The sequence below is a fragment of the Fringilla coelebs genome (genome assembly GCF_963513975.1).
Source record: "Fringilla coelebs genome assembly, chromosome: 5".
NCBI lineage: Eukaryota > Metazoa > Chordata > Aves > Passeriformes > Fringillidae > Fringilla > Fringilla coelebs.
This window is the reverse complement of record NC_140033.1, coordinates 6,580,600-6,602,043: the sequence shown is the minus strand read 5'-3', so window position 1 is coordinate 6,602,043 and position 21,444 is coordinate 6,580,600. Positions and strand designations below refer to the sequence as shown.

The window sequence follows — 21,444 nt, the reverse complement described above, 5'->3', positions numbered from 1 at the left end:
AATAAGAGTCTTGGGAGAAAAAAACAGAAGAGGAAGTACTTTGCCTGATGAAGCCACCTAGGAGTACATTGAGTACATCCTCAGCTGCTTTTATGCACCAAGACATCCTTGAAGTTTTGAATTGCAACCACTGGAGAAAATGCTTCCCTACTACCAAAGCCATGTGCTTGCAAATGAGATAACTCTTGGGTTTAAATATGTGGGTGAACAGACTTTATGAATCCAGATTTACAGCTGAGTCATTTATCAGACTTTTAGATCTTATTAAAAAGGCTTTATGCATCTTAACAAGTCTTTCCTTTTAGGTAACAGACAAGGCAATATAATCACTGAAACACAATCATAACCATCTTCCTGAGAATTAGATAATGGAAGTAAGATCACAGATTCTCCTTCTTCAGCTAGGAGCTCTGAGAGGACCCTGGCTTTGTTATTCCACCTGTGCAAGGGAAGTGGTCACAGCACCAATCCTGCCAAAGTTCAGGAAGCCTTTAGACAATGCTCTCAAGCCCCTGGTGTGACTCTTGGGGTGTCCTGCACAGAGCCAGGAGTTGGCCTCCATGATCCTTGGGGGTTCCCTTCCAAGTCAGCATATTTGGTGATTCTGTGTGGCACAGAAGCAGGCACCACCTAAGGCTGACATTCTGAACTAAAACTCATTCTGCTAATTTGGACATTTAGAACTCTTTCAGAAATCAGCAGTTATTTCCTTGAATTATTTTAAAAGTTGGAGCACTGAGTGACAATGTGCTTCCATGTCCTCCTTCTAACATGGATATGACATTTTTTGAGATGAGTCACGGCATGGGGTGACCTTGGATGACAACAGTTATGCCAGGGAGCTCTGGCAAACTACCACCACCACCCAGGAGAGAGGACATTTCACCATCCAGCAATTGTGGTGAAATGACATCACTCTGTAACCTCCTTGGAGGAACACAGCTGTCTGGGTGTGCAGGTGTGGGGTCAGGCTGAGACACAGAAATGCCACACACCATCCCTGAAGCCTGACCCAGCACTCTGCACCTGAATGGAACTGTGCAAGACAGAGAAGATACAAAGCATTCTGTGATTACCACTTCAGAGGAGATTTTTCTCTTCGACTTAATGCATTTTAAGGATTTTTTAAGGTGCCTTGATCTGCTTCTCAGTATCTGCCTACATCTAATCTAGCATGAAGTGCAATCCAGGCAGCCCTGGCTGCAAGTCTTCCCCTGCAAAGTTTCCAGCATCTTAGTGATGGAGAATGGTGTCAGCTTTGTTTCATGTTTCACTTTTTTTTTCACTGGGATGAATTCTTTGCAGCAAAACTATTTGCTTAACAGAGAGCCAACTGTGAGTGCCAAGGCAGAGCTGCCCCGTGCCATACCCACATTTAGGGGGTCAGATTCCCCTTTGCCTGAAACCAGAGAAGGACAATTCATCCAGTCTGCATCTCCTTGATCCAGGAGATGATCTCATGGTTTAGGCTGATGTCAGCCTCCAGGCATGCCCAACTGTCCCCCTACCCTGAGTTTTGTAGCTCCTGGCTCCTTTCCAAGCCTGCCTGCCTCCCTAGCAGGGATTTCTGCAGGAGTGCACAGCTGGAAGGGAGGCTCCACAGGCAGGCACTGGGGGTCCCTCCAGGCATCCAGATCAGCCCAAAAGATTATGGGGGGCAGTGATGAAGCAAATCCATGCATGATGCCAACAAATATATTCTTGGAAGGGCCCTGGGCTGACACCAGTGACATCAACACCATTAATGGTACCAGGGGCTATCCCACCCCAGCTGGGGGCTGCCTGTCTGAGCACCCTGAGCCTTCCTTGGGGATGCAGGACCTCACTGAGGAGCAGGTTTTTGGGATGTCCTGGATTTGCAGTTGGCAGGGCTTGGAGCATGGCAGCACAGGGAGAGCAGAGTCAGCCTTCTGTCACCCCAGAGCAACTGCAGTGGCATGAGCAAGCCAGGTTTTAACAAGTAAATCTACATAAAAGCTTTCTCAGAGAGTGATTACTTAATATAACAACCAGCTGTCTCTTCAATTCTTGCTGAGGCAGCCGATCTCCTCACCATTATTCACAGAGGAGAAAAAACAGGGAAAAAAATTTAAAAAGCAGCAAGCCTGTTTTGTCTATAGAATAAGCAAAGCACCAGAGAAATTATACCTGACAGACACATGTCAAGTGTTTGGGTTTTTTTTTTTGTTTTTTTTGTTTTTTCATTTCCTTACCATCTATCCATTTCTTGACAGGAAAGAAGAGCTCTTACTGCTGGGGTGCAAAGAGGTAATTAGTCATTAACCCCTTAAGGGTCAATCCCACAGCTTTTTGTACCTCAGCTACACAATCTAATTACCATCACTTTTATGTTAACACTTATCCACACAGGATCTGAATGTTCAGCTGGCCCTGTACTCTGCTGTGCAGCCTTGGACAGAAAAACAATTACCACAGGACAACATCAGTGGGCACCAGGAAAGCCTCCAGATTGGGAAAGTGGAGTATGGGAGCACCCAGGCCTGCAAGGGCTGTACTTTTTGACCTGAACACAATCATGGCTTGAATAGATGGGTTTGTCCCCCAAAGTCAACCAGGAACATTCATCTGAATTAATTAAATGCCTGAATTCATGTTAGGGCACATTAAACTTCTGCATGGCCAATTTTATTCAGAATTAATGTAGCCTTTGATTCTGAGTTAAATTGCACAGAAGAGTTTAATAAGAGGTAACTAATGGGTTTCAAAACTAAATTTGGATTCGTCTTCCTGGAGGCCATCGAGTCAGCTCTGGAGGGCTGGGGCATAGCAGAGATAAGAATCTGGGACAGAGAGGTTTTACAAGAAGTTTGTCAATGGACAGCTAAAAAGGACCAAAGAGGTCCAATTTTTTAATCACCCCTGCAGCCTTCATGTCAATCTTGAGAAGGGGTGATTTTTCCACATTTGTTATCTTTAACACGAGGACCAGCACAGCCTCCTGGCATGGACCAAGGGGCTCCTTTGTCCATCATCTGATTCACAGGAGAGCAGGAGCCCCCACAATTCCACCCACATTAGGAAAACTTTCCATTGCTGTTTTTTGTTTAGTTTTACTTTGGGTATAGCCCTGACCTCCCAAGCTTTGCAGAAGCCTCTCTCCCTGCTCTTTATCCCAGCAGCAGCTCCTGGTTGTAGGTGCAGGCACATAAGGAGTGAGGTAGTGCCTGGGCATGAATCACTCCTGAACATCCTGTCTCCTGAGGAAAAGGGGATGGAAAGCACTGGCAGAAGTTTAGCTGACCTGCTGGGAACACTTCACTCTGTTTAACAGGAAAAAAAGGCTCAGACCTGGGTAAGGCATGGGTTTGATTTGTAATAAGGAATTTAATGATGCCTCTTCCACAGGATTTAGGATAGTAAAGAGGTGGGGGAGAAGGTAAGAGATACCTAAATGGCTTAGAAATTATTTTTTAAATCCCTGTTCAGCAAAAACTAGCTAAAGCAGAGTATGATTTGCTAGCTAGTCAGTATTGCTTAACAAGACACATGTGCACATTACTTCCATTAAGCAATCAATAAACCTGGGTGCAGGGCTACACACAGTTTATTGTTCCTTCTCTTGCTTTGCTCTGACTCAGCACTGAGTCTTTACAACTGGGCAGGTATTACCCAGGCAGCAGAGAATTTCTTGTGATAAATAGTGGTGTAGCCAAAGGGGAAAAAAAAAGCCAAAACCAACCTTACAAACAAATCAGGTATGTTTTTATCTATCTGGCCTATAAGCTTTTTTTTCTCTCTTTAACTAGAACCTCAGACTACTGCTTCTCTGCAGTCCCACTCTTCACACTCTGCACTGCCTTCAAGAACCCATCCATCAGAGGATTCCTCTTCCAGCGTGTTCACACCTGCACAATTACCATAAGTGGAAGAAATTTCTTCTATTCTACAGCAAACAATGGGAAGGATTGCATTTCTCTTTCTGCTGGAAACCAGCACACAGTTGCTTTCAGGGCAGGTTATGAAACTCCCCCCACGTCATTCAGAAGCGGGCTGTGTCACACAGAGGTGACTGTGTGCTGCTGCTCCCCAAAGCCAGTTAATGCAGCTGGGACAGCCCTGCTCTACAGATCCCATCCTCTTCCTCAAACACATTCTAAGCATGTTTTCCACATGTCTTAAATGTCTTAATTGAAGATAAAAAGAAAACTCCCCTCTTGATGAGGTACCAAACACAGTGGGGTTCTCACCCTTCTCTAGGACATCCAAGCAATGGGAGCTAAGCTTCCTCACCGATTGCACTGAACTAATTACTGCCTGAAATCAGGCACGTGCTTCAATGCTTTGTCAGGCCCAGGCTCCTGGATTAAGTGCAGACTCAGTCTCTCCCACCCATCCTTGTCTTCAGGGAATGTTGCCATGGATTTCCACGGGACACAAGAGTCCATATTGGAAGAGCCCCGTTAAGGTTGCTAGGCGTAAATATTGACTTCACGGCTCTTCCGCCTTTTTTCTTTTTTAAGAACAGATTTGTTGGCCATGGCTGGAAAAATAGAATTATGGAGTATGCATGATTCACTCTGGCACTCACACAAACATGCAGATCAGTTGGCTGGCAGCTCCTCTGTTCGCTCCTGAAATGTGTCATTTTGTTTTGGCAGCCCGAGCGTCCAAGCCCACAGACAGATAAAATCTCCTGCCTTCCATGTACCTCACACGGCAGTCACTGACCTTATGCTGCACTGAATACTGGATTAATGCTCCCAACAGCTTTTCAGTCCAGACACACAGAAGGACTGACAGAAGTTTTGGTTTCACACCAAGAGCCTGACCCAGAAGCCTCCCCTCTCACACCCTCTCTGCCGACACAAGAGAGCACAGCAAAGCAGCTGCAGGTAAAACTCTTTATTCAAAAGCCTTTTCAATAAGGGCAGTTCCACAGCCAATAATTCTTGTGACAGAAGGAAAGCAGCAGAGGTGAGAGGGGACCCAAAGGTTTTAGTCACTGGATTCATGTTTTCATCCTTGGTACTCCATGCTCAGACTTTTAATCCTGACTGAAAAAAATGCTCCTCTAAACATTACTTAGCACACAGCATCATTCAAACCCTCTCCCATATTGACTCTGCCAGACCTGAATGACTTGGCAGGAGTGGCAGGAGAATGAACCTTCACCAGAGATGTCTGAGAGTACAAAGTACCTGGGACACTGTGGGCATTGATCCTGGACATGCCAGCACAACCTCTGACTATTCCTAAACCTGCTCACCACATACAGGGGCATGAGCAGCTCACCTGAGAGCAGCCAGATGCTGCAGGGAGTATGTTCAGGATCTCCTACCAGACCTCAGTTTGAAACACAAATCAAGAAGAGTTGTCACATCTCACAACACTTGGCAGAGGTCTGCCAGAAAGCACAGAGGTTATCAGAAGGAAAACAAAATTCTACCGATGGAAGATAGGAGGAGAAAGTCCAGTGTAAGACAAGAGATCCTTCTCTGAAGGATCTCAAAAAGGATTCTCTGAAGGATCTCAAGGAGTTTGTCTTCATTTTAGCCAGGCAGGGTGTCCTGGGGACTTTTATCCCACCAGAATTAAAGCACCCTCAAAAGACACAATGCAAACCCAGACAGGGAGACTAGGATCAACACCTGTGCAAATTTCTATCTGCTTTGCATCCATCCTCTGTGCCTCTACACCTTCTCCTTGGGGAACAGGGACCAGCTGGTGCTGCCAGGCATCCTCTGTGCACATCCTCCAGATGAGGCAGTTCAGGGCATGGCACATTTAAGGCTGTGGCACCTCACAGCTCTGCAGGGAAGCCCAGGGCTCTGGGGTGCCACCCACTCATCAGACAACACAAGAACTAGCCATTCCCACTCAGTGTTAAGCTACAAGAAACAAAAGCAAGGGCACTTAGATGGAGCTTAGCAACAGCTGCTTAGGATCCATTCAACCCCTCTCAAATCTATTTTTACTGACAGCTTTTGAAGCAGAGAATTCATTAAACAGAGGAACAGGTTGATATCCGTTCTCCTCAGCTGTAGGCAGAATTTAGTTTGTTATTTTCTAATTGTTTCCTTGGTGGCACATACAAATTCAATACTGCATCTGCAAGCAAGGATGTCTATTTTCAGAATAAAGACAATGACAGGCAAAGTTTGTATTAGCAACAGCTAAGTGGAAGACACCAGGAGATAAAAAAGGGGCATTCTCTTTTAAGGTCCTAACGTGCACAGGACAAGAGATTGAGTAGATCTAATTGCATGAAATTAAGGCATTTTCTGCCCACTCACTCTCCTGCCCTTGCAGCTGGAATAGCACAGCCTGGGTGCTGCCTCCTGGTTTCTCAGGAAGTTGTTTTCAGGGAACAGAAACATTTCTCAATGCAGAAGCAAGAAATAACCAGAATGATTTCTCTACTCTCCCAGTTCAGGATCAAGGCTGATGCAAGTCAGTTCTTACTGCACGTGGATATTGCCCCCCTTACACCACACAGGAGTACCAGGGGACAAACTCATCCACACAGAGACTTTCAGGCTGTGGTTATTGGCCACTATTGCCTGGTTACAGACATGGCAGTGGTTGAGTTTTATGACAGCTTCTCAATAACACCACACAGCAAGACAACATGCTGCTTTTGTCACTGGGATTACCTGGTACTGACACAAGGTGGGCTCAGCAGTAGGAAGGCACTGCTGCAAATAGTTGTAGCTGTTTGGAGCCCCATTTATGTCTCTCCACTGAAAAGGATCCCCTCTGCCTACTGAGATGTCTGAATTTGCCCTTGAGGCAGCTCCTTTGACTTAGGCTGGCTGAGCTCTTTATCCAGTTAGTTTTCAGGATCTGTTTTGTCATGTGGCACCCAGATGATCAGCCACCACCTCGGACATGACCAAGCACTGGGGCAAGAAGTCCCACTTGGGACAGGAGTGCAGCAGGAATAAGAGTCCAGTCCAGTGCAGAGCAGCTCTGTATAGCTGTGCTACCTTTAACTCCATGAGAAGGTACTTTAGGAAGTTTAAAGCACACTACATGAATCAATCCTAAAGGAACCAATCTCTTTCTGTTTCCCAGAATGAAAGTCAAGGGTGATAAGTTCAGATCCAAATGTCTCAAGTCAGGTGAGATGAATCTCACCTGCAGGGCATAAGATGAAGAAGAGGCAAGGATCAAACCTCTAATAGCTACAGTGAATCCATAGCAATTGTGAAATTCCTTTTTCTTACCCATGTATTCCAGCCAAAGTAAGGGAAAAACCCACATGTCCCTTCCAGAAGTACAGAGGTATCACTCATCTTTATGGCACAGGTTAACACCATCTTCCATGTCATCATTTTAGAGCAATTAAACAGACACTTTTAAGCATTTAAAAATGATAACCCTGCTCCTGCTCTCCTCAAATCCCGTGATACAACTGCTGACATTCTTAGTGCATAAAGTCTCTCTATGGCATTGTAGATTTACTCTAGCCTCACTCCTTTCCCATTTTGCAGTTATCTAGCTGCATTAATATGAGAGAAGAGCATTTCTCAAAACATTTTCAGCACCATTTAAATTTGCACAATCTTGTCCGCCTCTGATGGGCTGAACAACTTTTCATTCACGTTTGTCAATCACTGTTCCCCAAATGCAGGAGTCTAGATGAAGCAAAGGGGCAGAAATGAAGGTCTGGTACTCACTTTCTCAGCACTGCAATTTCATTCTCTATGCTGCTCTCCTTTCCCTTCAGTGCCTTCTTGGGAATGCATTTGACTGCAAAGAGTTTCCCACTCGCCCTCTCTTCAGCCAAAACAACTTCAGAGAATGCACCCCTGAAAGAAGAGAAGAAAAACCCTGGTTTAAAGTGGTGCTTTTTCTTTGAAACCTGTTAACTGAAACACAACCATTGAACATAGTTCTTCTGGTGTCCTTTGGAAGCTGCTCTTGTTAAACACAGAAATGACATTACAAACATCTTTCTTTGCCTTTACAAACATATGGAGACATTCACACTCATGCAGTGCATTAAAGGCTTACCAAACATAACCATTTTAATAAAGAACCATCATCCAGCAGAGATATGAGCAAAGCTTGAAAATGAGAAAATACCATTTCTGTACACAGGGGCATGGACCACAGCCTGGCTGCTGACTTGGTGGATGAGGCACTTTCCCCCTTTCTGAGATTTTTGGATTTTTAATTCACAAAGCAGCCCAATGTCCCCAGGACTAAGTGACACACCAGTGCCAGGAGTGCTCCTGGTTCCTCAGTCACCACAAGAGGTCAGGGCCCCCACTCTGCTCCTCCAGGGCTTCTCCTCTCCATTGGATCCACCCTGACTCAGACTGCATCAGAGGAGTTATTCCACAGCACAAACGGATGTGTGCAACCACTAAAGCCAAAGAATTGGATTCAATCACAAGTCTAAACATTGGCCTTAGTAGCAGCCTCCCTATGGTTACCCCAAGAGGGTTACACAAATAAAGAAACATCACCCCAGCAGCCAATTGCCAAGAATGGGAAGTGCCTCTCCTTCACTGGGTTATTTCATAACTGTGTATTATTTCTTGCACTGTCAGTGCTTCCTCCCAAACCCCAGGACCTAAACAAGAAGAGGCCAGGAAAACCTCACAGTCAGTGCTATAGACACATTCTTTTGGTTCCCAGATTTTTTGAGCATTTGAGCATCATTCAGACTCTGCTACTCTGGACAGACTTTGCAGTGGTACATGAGGACCATCCTGGTATTCTGGAACTTGTTCCTGCTTTAGGAGCAAGGTACTGGGCCAGAGAGAGCATTGACCTGATGAAGAACAGCAAATAATTTTTCCTACTCACTAAAACCTCCTCCTGAAGCACCCACTTTGTCCAAGAGAGATCAGATCCAAGGGCTTTTCTAACCCAATGACAGCTGGAGGATCAGGGTGAGCAATCTGGTCTGATAGGAGTCCCCTATTAGACTATATAATCCTTACAGTTCTGCCAACCCAAACCATTCCTTGATTCTGTGAAGGTTTGTGTTTTATTTATAAGAAATAAAACCAGCCTTTCCTTTATTATTTCCCCTCATTAGCAGATTATTCTGCTCTCCTACACAGCTCACTCTGATAAATGCCCAGGAGGATGCTGAGCAAACCCAACCATGCTCCAGCCTGCTCTGAAAAGGTTCATGTTTGGTCACAGCCTCAGCTGGCCACCACCAACTTTCTCTGCCTTTCATTCCTGACAACTGCTGCTTATCTAGATGTTTTGTGGATAAACAAAAGAATTTCCTTTCCTGGACAGGCTCCTCCTTTTTAAGTCACGCACTTGGATGACACAACCAGGCTGCTGTGACCTCACCAACAGCTCCTGAGCTGCAAAACAGCCACATGAATCATGAAGTGGATGAGCAAAAGGAAGAGGCTGCTGCTCTGGAAACAAAGTACCTGTTTACCCAGAAATCCTGTTGTAGCCAGCAGATAGGGAAATAGTGACAGTGAAATTGAGGAAAAAGAGAACTTTTGCATGCAGATGTTTGATTGTCTACATGGGGCAGTGATCCTCTGAACCAAAAAAGGTTTTGCCTCATTTTCACTAAAAAGGACAGACTGTGGCTACATTTGTGCCACTTGGAGTAGCAGAATGATTCCTCTTTCTGCTTTGTGTGTAATCCACCACAGCATGTCAGAGCACCACAGGCTCCAATTTAGGGTCCTCACAGCTGATCCAAGTGGTTTGCACAAACAAGCCACCCAGAGTGTTTTTAATTGTGTTCTTTCCTTTCCTGTTATCAACAGCCCTAGCCATTCAATTTACCAAATCAGACTTTCATCCTGACCCTGGGACAGCCAGAGCAGAACTGCAATAAAACCCTTTTGCAGGAAAGCTCTGAGTCCTCTGGGTGCTCACCAGCTTTGGCTGCAGACCAGAGCACTCAGAAATGCACACAGGGCTGCTCCCAGCTGTATTTCATGAACCCCTCAAGTCCCATCTGCTGAAGCTTTCAGCACTTCACTCCAGCTGTGTCTTGAGCAGGCTCCTTGCCCTCAGTTAAATGGGGCTGGAAGCTGCAATATTCTCACCAGTCCTTTACTGATCACACAGCTCTCCCAGTGTTTATGATATTATAAAAATACAGGGAGCTCCCATCCCAATCTGCACTTCATTGCTGATCTCAGACAACAAAACAGAGGAAACCCCTTTATTTCCCCTCTACACAATATAGTTAACTTGCTGAAGCACCTCTTTTTCTGCTGGCTCCATCATTTCTCTGGATTTCTTCCTCCACTTATCAGGACAGACATGGTTTCCCTGGCTGGAAAGAGCCTCTGTGAATTTAAATTAAATTTTTTTGTGGAGCTCTGCAATACTCATGAAACCAAACTCCCTATCTCCTTAACAACCTTTCTCATTGCAGCATGAAATAACCTGAAGCTCAGCTGAAGTGTTTGGTCCCACATCAACCCCGGGCATGGACAGGGTGCTTTTCTACATTGATTTTTATATGAGGCCATGGCAGGGAATTGCTAATGCTGGGAAGAGCAAGGGGAGGGGGAGAGCTGGGATGGATCTGCTGGGAAGGCAGGAGGGAGAAGTGAGGAGGCAGGAGGGAGGCAGTCTGCATCATTCTGTGCACTTCATGCACTCCTGTGCTCACAGAACAAGGGAGGGGGACCAAGCAATGAGTCAGTGCACAAAAGAAAGAGAAGTGCTGGAAGGAAAGAGAAGGAAGGGAACAGATGCAGGGAGGGATCAGAGTGTTAAACAGAGACTCAGCAATGTAGGGCAAGAAGAAAGAAAGGGTGGGAGGGAGCACCAGCAAGGGAGAGGCAGCAAAGATGCTCCTGGAGTCTGCTGGAGTCAGGGAAGAGTCAAAATACTGAATAGATGGGCAAGCAATTATCATAGTTTCAAACATGCAGCTGAATTCATCCACCCCTAATGACACAATCCAGCCTCCACTAAACCCCTCTTGACTCAGGCATGAACAGGTAAATATCAGAGAGAAAGTCAGAAAGACAAGGCTGCTCATTTTCTTGCTAACAGCAATATATCCTACAGCAAATCCCCAACTTCTCAAAAAGGTTCCCCAGAATTACCAGCTCAGCAGGCTTGCTAAAGATTTTTTTCTCCCTTAATACTGCTTTTAAAATCATTATATTAATGAAAAAAGCAATTCATTTCTAAGAATTAATTACAATTCTTTACTGAGATTTAAAATGTAATTTTTAATGCAAAGTTTTAGACAGAAGTTTGGGGTATGAAAATATTGAATTTTACACCATCAACATGACAGGACTTTTATGAAAAGGCCTTGGCTTCCATTAAACATCACCAAGCAGTGTTGTATGAAAAAAATGAGAAAAAACAAATATCATGCTGTGATATAGATTTTTATTTTTTTTTTAAATTGGAAAGGAGATCAACTAGCTAAAAATTATGGTTGTGAAAGTGTTTTCAATGGTTGGGATGCACCATTCCCTTCAGCTGGGAAGGAGGAAAATGCAACTTTTCCAACACGCCCAGGGACAAAATCTTCACCTCTCTGAGGAGGAGCTTCCAAATCCTTCCAGAATTTTCCCTGCAGATGATAGCAAACAAGCAAGAAAAGTATCATGGCTTTGAGGAAGTAGGACAGTGGTGGAAATGGGTAAGCAAGAAACTTCTGCAAAATGAAACATTTTAGCTGCCAAAAATCCGTGTGCAGCAACAACCTATTTTTGAAAGTTTTGACCATATTATCATTTACCCTGGAGGAACTGCTCTTTTCAAACTTCTAATTAAGGCAAGGAATAATTTCATTATTTAGATCACTTCCATATGAATTAGGAACAATGTAAGGGAAAAAAAAAATGTTAAAGGACTTGATGAGTGACATTGAGAAAATTGCAAATTCTAGAGGGTGCTTAAGAGGTTTTGACTCCTCCTCCCTTTGCAAACACCTGGACTGTGCAGTATCCTATGAGATGCCAATTTTTTAAAGTTTTGATTAATTTAAATTATTTCTCATGCATTATTTATCGTTTATATAGATTTAAAGATTATAATTTCAAGATTAACATTGAAATATGAACATTATTCATTCCCAAACAGACCGGATTTTCTATGAGAAAGTGGCTGCAAGGCCAGGCTATCCTGCAGATCAAAGCAAAATAAAGAACAAGTAAGTTTTTCCTTCTTCTGTTGGAACTATAACTTATTATGAACACTTAATTTCTGAAATACAATGAACAGCATATACTGTGACAGCAAATCTGTTCTCATTCAAAAAAAAAATTGCTGTGACAAAAATACTGACAAAATGAAGACAAAGCTGATGGAGGGATAGAATTCATTTTTTCCATTCAACCTCAATGTTGAGCAGTTTTCCACTGCATTAGCAGGTGCTCTGTCCCACTAAGTCAATAGACATAGCCAGGAAACAGATTTCACATCTTCAGGCTGCCTATAGCTAATGTTCTTAATTATTATACAATTGGCTTCCCACGTGGACTTTGCCCTGGCCAAACCAGGGGAAAAAAAAAAATTGAACACTCAACATCTGAAAAATACACCATGTCCATCCCCCCTGAGACAGAAAGCCTGACTGAATCACAGGGAGACAAATCCAACTAAAGGACATTTTCATAGTGTGGCTTTGGCAGCCACACTCAAATTCTGCTCCTTGACTCTCCAAAGAAAGGTGACTTTGGATTGCACCACAAACAGAGGGGAAAAAGTCTTTTATAGCATTTTCACAGCTTCTTCCATGGGCCTCAAGGAGTTAACTGCAGGATGAGCTCAAGCTCTATGTAACACACCAGGGGGTTCTGGTCCTGCAGACCACTTTTCTACCAAGCCATTTTTCATTGTCTCCCTTTTTGCTTTTCTTTTCTTTTTTTTTCATTTTCTATTCAGTTGTTTTTGTAAACCTCCTCACACATCATCCATGTGCATCCCAACACAAACCCAACTAAAGCTGAAAATAAAGATTTTTATTCCAAAGCCACGTCCATCAGTGTTCTGACAGCTGCATGAAAATGAATTTACAATTTAACTTCCAATAGTTTGGTGATGTCTGAATGCAAAGTTAACAACACAGAAGTGTGGAGAGGGTTTTAGCCAGCTAAGAGAAAAGGAGAAGGATTTTGGGACTGTGCTACACATGGTACAGAAACCAAATTCTCTACATATTCCCAGGAACTGAATATAAATTCAAAGCTGACTAATCTGGTGGCTTTAGAGCACAAATACTTTTTCTAGCTATTTTCATTCATCACACACACAGTTCCAACCCTGCAGCCCCTTCTATGGCAATGCTTCCTCTGCCTGGGCAAGAGCACAACAACTGGGATCACTGTATTAACGCCGGTATTTTTAGCCTCCCCACTCATTTAATTTCCACTAAGCCTCCCAGCCACCACTGAAAATGCTGTTTCCTACCTTGGGGCCCCACGAGTGCCTGCTCTAACAGCAGACATGGCCCTGCCCTGGGCAGTGTCTGACCCCAGTTCCCCTCTCCAGGGCTGATCCCAATCCCTGCCCACCGTGATGATCCCATGGAGATGCCTGATGCTGCAGCCTGGGGCTGCTCTTAACCCACCACAGATGATGAACAGCACTTCCCACTGTGCCAAAATGCTCTTTGCTCTGTCCTGATGAACACTCCAACAATGGCAAGAGGCACAGATACTCTTTGCTGGGTGTTCCTGCAGCAAGAAGCTCCTTCCTGGAGCACTCACACCTCACTCCCCTGAGCCATTGCTCCATGGGCATTCCCTTTCTGGAGCACTCACACCTTTCCCTGTGCCCAAGCCATTGCCCCATGGCCATTCCCTTCCTGGAGCACTCACACCTTTCCCTGTTCCCTGAGCCATTGCTCCATGGCCATTCCCTTCCTGGAGCACTCACACCTTTCCCTGTGCCCTGAGCCATTTTCCCATGGCCATTCCCTTCCTGGAGCACTCACACCTTTCCCTGTGCCCCAGCCATTGCTCCATGGCCATTCCCTTCCTGGAGCACTCACACCTTTCCCTGTGCCCTGAGCCATTGTCCCATGGCCATTCCCTTCCTGGAGCACTCACACCTTTCCCTGTGCCCTGAGCCATTGTCCCATGGCCATTCCCTTCCTGGAGCACTCACACCTTTCCCTGTGCCCTGAGCCATTGCTCCATGGCCATTCCCTTCCTGGAGCACTCACACCTTTCCCTGTGCCCTGAGCCATTGTCCCATGGCCATTCCCTTTCTGGAGCACTCACACCTTTCCCTGTGCCCTGAGCCATTGTCCCATGGCCATTCCCTTCCTGGAGCACTCACACCTTTCCCTGTGCCCTGAGCCATTGTCCCATGGCCATTCCCTTCCTGGAGCACTCACACCTTTCCCTGTGCCCTGAGCCATTGTCCCATGGCCATTCCCTTCCTGGAGCACTCACACCTCACTCTGTGCCCTGAGCCATGGCCCCATGGCCATTCCCTTCCTGGAGCACTCCCACCTTTCCCTGTGCCCTGAGCCATGGCCCCATGGCCATTCCCTTCCTGGAGCACTCACACCTCACTCTGCCCCAAGCCACTGTCCCATGGCCATTCCCTTCCTGGAGCACTCACACCTCACTCTGTGCCCTGAGCCATTGCCCCATGGCCATTCCTTCAGCACTTTGTCTTGTCCAAGGTGCCCTAAAATCACTGTGGGCTTGCAGTGAGCAGCCACAGCACAAAAGGACCCTGGAGTCACCATACCCAGGGGTTGGGCAGCACAAAATCCCCAATTCCAGACTTTTCTTTCCAGCCATTCCGCTGCTTCCTCTTTAACAAAAGGTTTGGGAGGAGGCAACCCCATCAGCACCCAGATCTCTGCTGGGGTTTACAGCCATGACCATAACAGAGCCACCCAACAATATCACACTCCAGGTGTGATCCTTTGTTCACCTCCTTTCAAACCAGCTGGGTTTCCACTCACCATTTCAGTCTGCAACAGAATGAGCAGCACAAAGCTTTGATCTTGTGTAGCCACCAAGAGTTTTCCTATTTGTTTGAATTTAACTTCTGGCTTTTGTGGGTACTATTGTCTACAGTCACAACAGTTGTCACCAGAGTCAGCTGCAAGAATTTTAATGCCCATTTGAGGCATATGATTTCTTCTAGTTTAGCTGCTCAATATTTAATAATCTCAGGGAAAGTAAAAAAAAAAAAAAAAAAGAGCCCACCCACTAAAAGAACTGGGATTAAGATTGGAAATCCATGTCAGCTACTTAAAGGAAAGCTACTTAGAGCAAAGAGACTTCTATGAAGCCAGAAAACACAGATTTAAAGTTGCACACCATGAAGGATGAATTTTTGCCAGTATAGTCAAGGTGGTTTCCATCACAACCCTGGACTCCCTTCACCAGGAGGCAACAACCCCCTGAGAGGGCAGCAGTGATTTTCACTCAAGGAAAACATCCCTGGAAATGATGTGAACCATTGTGTAGCTGGGATTAATCCTTTACTCCAGGATGAATTCCAAGGTCACAGCAGGGCATGGCACACACCCCCAGCACCTCCTGCCACTCCAGCTCACACAGCAGCAGGGTGAAGGCACAGAAACACACAACAAGGAGACTTCCAGTCAGGAAAAGCCGCCAGGTGCAGAGCAGAGTGAGGCATGCAGACTTCATGCCATAAGATTTGGGTTCAAAGATGAATGGACCCCACAAGGCACAGAAATTAAGCCAAAAATGAAAGTTTCTGAGGAACCTCCTCCCTTTCTAAGATGAACTCATTTGTCTGAGCTGCCTGGTGTATGCTAATTTAATAGGATGCCATGCAGTCTGTTCTGAGACAGTGATGCATGGATGCTAAAAAGGGAAACTGGCCCAGCTCAGATCCCCAGTCATGTTTGTTATTACAGTCATTTTCTTTCCTAACTGTTTGCTCCTTTCTGATTAATCCTGACCCCTATTAGAAAGGGAAGTATTGTCTTTAAAGGCCTATTACATTTACATTACATCCTCTGTGGCAGTCACAGTAAAGCCATCAAGAAAAACACACAGTTCTCTGTCCTGAGATCCCTTCCATTATACTCTTCACAAATGAGCTGTTAAGCAGGTTTTTTTCCCCACTGATGGTCACTTTCCTTCCAAAGTGAATATTCAAGTACCTTTTTTTCCACTTTCATCTTATGAGTCAAAAGGAGCTCATCATCTGCAGGGTTTATCTGATGGCAGCATTCTCACAAGAAAATAACCTTTTTTTTTCTTCTAGGAATGACCTCAAAACTTTCTAGAGGCATAAGTGATCTCCATAATTTATTTTTTTTTCAAAGCATTTCCCTATTCTAACACTGACATATGCAGGGTCTGTTATTTCTGGAGATCTTATCTGGCCATATTAAGTAGATTACACCAATTTGAAAAATCCTCCTTTCTTCTTTCTCCACATGGAAACTCCAGAAAAGATCTGTCCCAGTGTGGCATTCTCCAAGAGGCTGAATCAATTCTAGAACAAGTAGATGATATTGTAGCAAAGCAAAGCAAGGCAGACACTGCAGTTTTGCTTCCAACAATTCCTACATTCCTTCTGCAGAGGTCTGTAGGGAAGGTGGAACTATCCACTGCTCAAAGATCCAATAATTTTGCAGCTGTGACTAATCCACGGGAAACTCTCATTTAGCCAAGAGTTTCACCTAAAGGTGTCTGGAACTTCCCAAATCCAAGATACAAAAGTATGCACAGCACCTCATTCATTCAAGGGGCATTTCTGTACAAAATGAAGCCCCAGTGTCAGTTCTGGCAGCCTTCCCCAGTGCTCAGAGGCAAAGGATTGTATCCCTTGGGCTGTGATTTTCCAACATCAACCCTGCCTCTCATGAACTGCACTGTCCATTCCACAGCTGGGGACCTTGAGGAGCAGGAACTCCATGGACTGGTGTGGCACCTGGGGACGTGGCTTGCTGCTGAAGATGGCAGCATTAACAGCTGGACTCGGTGGTCTTGGAGGTCTTTTCCAACTTTAACAACTCTGTGATTGTTATTTAATTTAATTACTTAAAAGCTGGGAGCTTTGCATCATCTAAAAGTGCTTTGAGTGTACTTTGAAGTGTACTTTGAAAAGCATCCCCAGCAGATGCTTATGTCATACCCAGAATTAATGACAGCCCACTGTGTGTCTGTAGGATCCCTAAACCCTGTCAGCCAAAACCCCCTGCTCCATTTGCTGCAGGGCTTTGGTCACAGAGATCACCTGAGATGCCCAGACATTAGTGCAGATGATCACAGCATGGCTCTGCCTGTTCTAAGGGCAAATTTAGTTCAGGTAACTCCACCATGAGACCAGTGCACCTCTCCCAGCACCTGCCTTTTCCACTGCAATCCTTCAGATCCAGGGCAGAGCACCAGTCAGGAGGCACCTCCATGAATGTGATGAGCAGCCCCTGAAAGAGGAGGGCACGGGGTTCAGAGCTGTCACAGGCACAGCTGAACAGCTCCCATTGTCACCAGCCCTTCTGTGCTCTGTGAAACTCTAATTGCCCTGTTCCCATCCTGCTGCCTCACCCAGCCCTGCAGATCCATTTTAAATAGCTGGGCTGAAAATGATGTGCATTTTGTATCCTTGCCCACTCCAAGTTGAAGATTAGAATTTTAAAAAAATAAAATAAAAAAAAAAATTTAAAAAAAGAGAGAGAGAAAGACAATTCAGTATGGTGGAATACAAATTCTACAGCTCAGAGCTTAGCTCTGGTAGGAAAAGGCATTGCAGGATATTCAGAGCTCCATCTGCAGCTTTGCTCCCAGTGGCCACCTCTCAAAACACAGGGAAGAGCATTTGCTTTTCTACTCCCCAGCCTCTTCACTCATGTATCCACATGTGGCTTCATGCCTGAGCTGAGGTACATTAAGAAACTCAGCAAACTGGTTTGCCTAGCAACTGGCAGGCTTGAAAATAAACACTCTGGCAAAGATTATTTCAGTCCAACTGTACACAAAGTTACCGGGGCCTTTGCAACTCACAGACACTTCTGCAAAAAGAATTGCCACACTTTCCACATGTGCCACCCTCGGTCACTCTCACTAAAACTGAGTGCAGAGAGGGGGTTCTTTCAGCTTCTGCTGATGAGGAATTTCTCCATGGCTCCGTTTTTAAGGTGCTGTGTCGAGACTCCTGAGGTTACTCTCCAAACAGATTCAGCACCAGCACACCTTTCCTCCCATAAAGTCACTGTCACCACCCTCCACACTGCTCTGAACATCTTTTGATGTCACAGGGTTAGAAGGGATTGGCAGAAATGAAACTCCCCAGGGAGATGGGAGGAACCAGAAGCTGCACCAGCTTCCATCCAAATGCTTCCCAGCCTAACCACGGATCCAGATGAAGCAGGGAGCCAAGGAGGGATCCTCTGAGCTCATCCCATGCTTGTAACAGCAGAGAAGGGCAGTGACCCCTGCAGCAATCCCATCTCCCATGGATGGGAGCCATCCCTGCAGGAGCCATCCCTGCCTTCTGCTGCCTTGCCCGTGTGATTCTAGAACACAGGGAAAGAGGGAATGAGCCCTTCCAGCATGGCAGAGCTGCATGAGAGCAGCTGAGCAGGTCAGACAATCACAGAAAAGGTGCTGGTGTCTCCTGCATTTCATCAGAAAGGAGGACAGACCCCCTGCCCAAAGAGCTCAGTCTGGTCCATGGAAGCAATCTCCATGTTGGGATGGTCCATGAAGACATCAGCAGTGACACACACTGATGTCTCTGCCCCATTGTTCAATAAGTCTTCAGATTCCTGCTTCAGTAGCAACTGGTTTAGTCTAAATAGAGAACAGTCCTAATGTATTTGCCAAATTTGCTCTTAAGGAGAAAGAGACTGAAGTCCTACAGCTTTCCCAGGTCATGCTGCTGCTCCTGAGCCTTCACCTGACTCACCAGAGCCATGACAGACTGGGACTGCCCACAGCTCCAGCACACTGTAAAACACATGCAGAGGCAGGCCAGCCATCCCTCAGCCTTGCCCTGCCACCCTCCAGGGAACAACAGCACAGGGGGAACCATCCCAGCGCCTCAGCCAGCTCACAAACACCCACCAAAGCCAGCTGCTGCAGGGGGATGTCCCTCTGTGTTGGGAAACTTCAGCAGAAACAACCTGACAGCAAGGCTGATTCCCTTTATCTGAAATGTAATCACAGCACATTATGGTCTCATAATACAATGGTGAGTTTCCTAGGAGATGGCTGCCACACGCCCTGACTGGTTTGAAAAATGAAGTTTCTCAGAACTAATTTCCATCTCAGGCTGACATGCTACACACACACACACTGACAATGCCACCTCTGTGCTGCCCATCCTTCAGGTTGGTTATCATCCAGATAACCCAGCCCAGACCTTGGACAGCAGGGATGAGAGGCACCATAAAATGGCCCAAGAGCTGATGAGGAGAACACAACTCCTCAAACCTGACAGCAATCATTTCTGTGTTTCTTTGGAAGCTGTTGCATAATTCCATGGACAGAAAGGAAGCAGCTTATTTTCCTCCCAGGTGACCTGCACTCCAGAAGTTTAAAGAACCCCAAAGGGGATGAGCTGTCAGGGGATAGGAGAAACTTCTTGCAAGAACAAAGAAGTGCTTAAAAGACATAAAACAGCGTGGAATAAATGGTAAATCCATTTAATATCCAGTGTTAGGGGTCACCAAGAAAGCAGTCTGCCACAGCCTGAAGGCTTTGTGTGGTTGGGACCCTTCTCCTCCCCAAAGGGAGGCTTCAAAGCCAGATGACTAGCAGGAAAGAAACTCTCATGACACTCATGGGGTACACAGCAGCTCCTGAAAGGCTCTGTGCCTCCAGACAGACCCAGCAGGCAGGAGAACATGGCAGAGTGAGAAGGAACGAGCAGGACTGCAGGAACATCTCTCCTAGTGCACTGTTAAGGTTATCTGAAAGCCAGTTCCCAAAAATACTGCAAACACAGGCCACTGGCAGCAGGCTGAGGAGCCAAGCTCTGCACAGTCCAGCTGGCAAAAGCTGCCCCAAAAGCTGCCCCAGGCTGTGTGAGGTACAAAGATGCTCTGGTGATACACCAGCCCACTGAAGGGATGGGCTGCAGAGTATTCCACACAGGTTAAAAGTTGATTAAAGAAAAAAATCTGAAAATATTCCAGAAATTTGGCTTCCTGGGGAGCTTCTTTTTATTGTCATTGAAAGGGCTTGAAGGGAGGGTGGGCTGGACACTCGATGCTGACAGCAAGGGCACAAGTTGATCCCTGGAATTTAGGAATAAATCAAAATGAGACAGCATCTCTGCCCACCATGATCACATGGGGAAGTTCACCATGAAGCAATAACCTTTGAGCCCATTAAAAAATATAGAAAAATAACCTTTGAGGCCATGACCAGTCAAAAGGATGTATGTGAAATTGTTGGAATAGCAGAAAAAACATGTTACTTCCTTGGGGAAAAGTTTTGCTTTCTTCCAGGGGTAGGAATTTAATTTTAACAAAGAGTTTAAGAAATGGAGCTCATGTAGCACAAGACTTCCTCCCACCCTGTTTATCCCCCAGCCTCCAGCAGTCAGAGATCCAGGAAAGGGATCTCTGTTCAGGTGACAGCTGCACTGACCCATCATGTCTCAGCTACCCATCCTGAACTAATCTCTGTAATTCATTTTCTCCAACCCATTTACACTTCAAATTTCACTTTCCTGCAGAATTAAGCACAATGAAGCACAAATTATATGACAAAGAATTCTTTGTTCATTTTAAATTTGATGCTTGATAATTTCATTCCATAGCTCTCCAGTGAAAGACATTTTAAATATGCTAAGTAACCAACTGCTTGCCCATGTCACATAATGGGTTTTAATCACAAATATACTGAATGGTTTTTAAATTGTGACTAGAGGTAGAAACAAGAAACTCTCAACCTATAGTAGGAGGCATGAGACAAACCCAGAATTCTCAGGAAAGAAAGCTGTGTTACACTTTTACACTGTGTTAAATCTTCAATGTTGCATGGAATTTTAAAGGGATACCTGTAAAAATGAGTAAAGTTGTCAAAACAAGAAGTGAGAAGGTCCTGGGAGACAGAACCAGGAGAGCTAAAACTTGCAGGAAACATAAGCACTGTTTGAAAATATTGATGCTGGAAACACAGACCAGATATCTGCCCCAGGTAAAGAAATTCTTGAAACAGAGAGATCTGGCAGGCTAAGCAGCTGGGCAAGAGAAAGTGTGAGAATTAAGACAACATCCTCAAACCCAGAAACTGTGTGTCCAAATGAGGAAGCAAAAATGCATTTCAAGTTCCGGTGGCTAAAATAAAAGAACTTGAAAGGGTGGGGAGAAGCACCTAAAGAACAGTTGCACCAGGCAGGGAACTCAGTAAAGACTGATTCTGCAGATGTGAGAAGCCAGATGTGTGCCAGATAACTGAGGGACCAGCATGAAACCAACTACAGATGCAGCACAAATAAACTCACATGACTACCACAAAAACAATTAAGGTTTTTGTCATATGAGATCATTGCAGGGAGGTTTGGGAAGGTTTTTACACTGGAAACCTTCTTTACAATGCTGGTAAAAAGGGT

At 45.3% G+C, this 21,444-nt stretch overlaps 1 protein-coding gene across 1 annotated transcript in view; it reads right to left on the bottom strand.

The window, feature by feature from the left end:
- CAMK1D (calcium/calmodulin dependent protein kinase ID) overlaps positions 1-21,444 on the bottom strand; it is a gene marked incomplete at its 5' end in the record, with an annotated part of 208,691 nt that overhangs the window by 109,351 nt on the left and 77,896 nt on the right. The window contains 1 exon segment of the mRNA XM_084206841.1: positions 7,641-7,772. Coding sequence (XP_084062967.1) covers positions 7,641-7,772 — 132 coding nt within the window.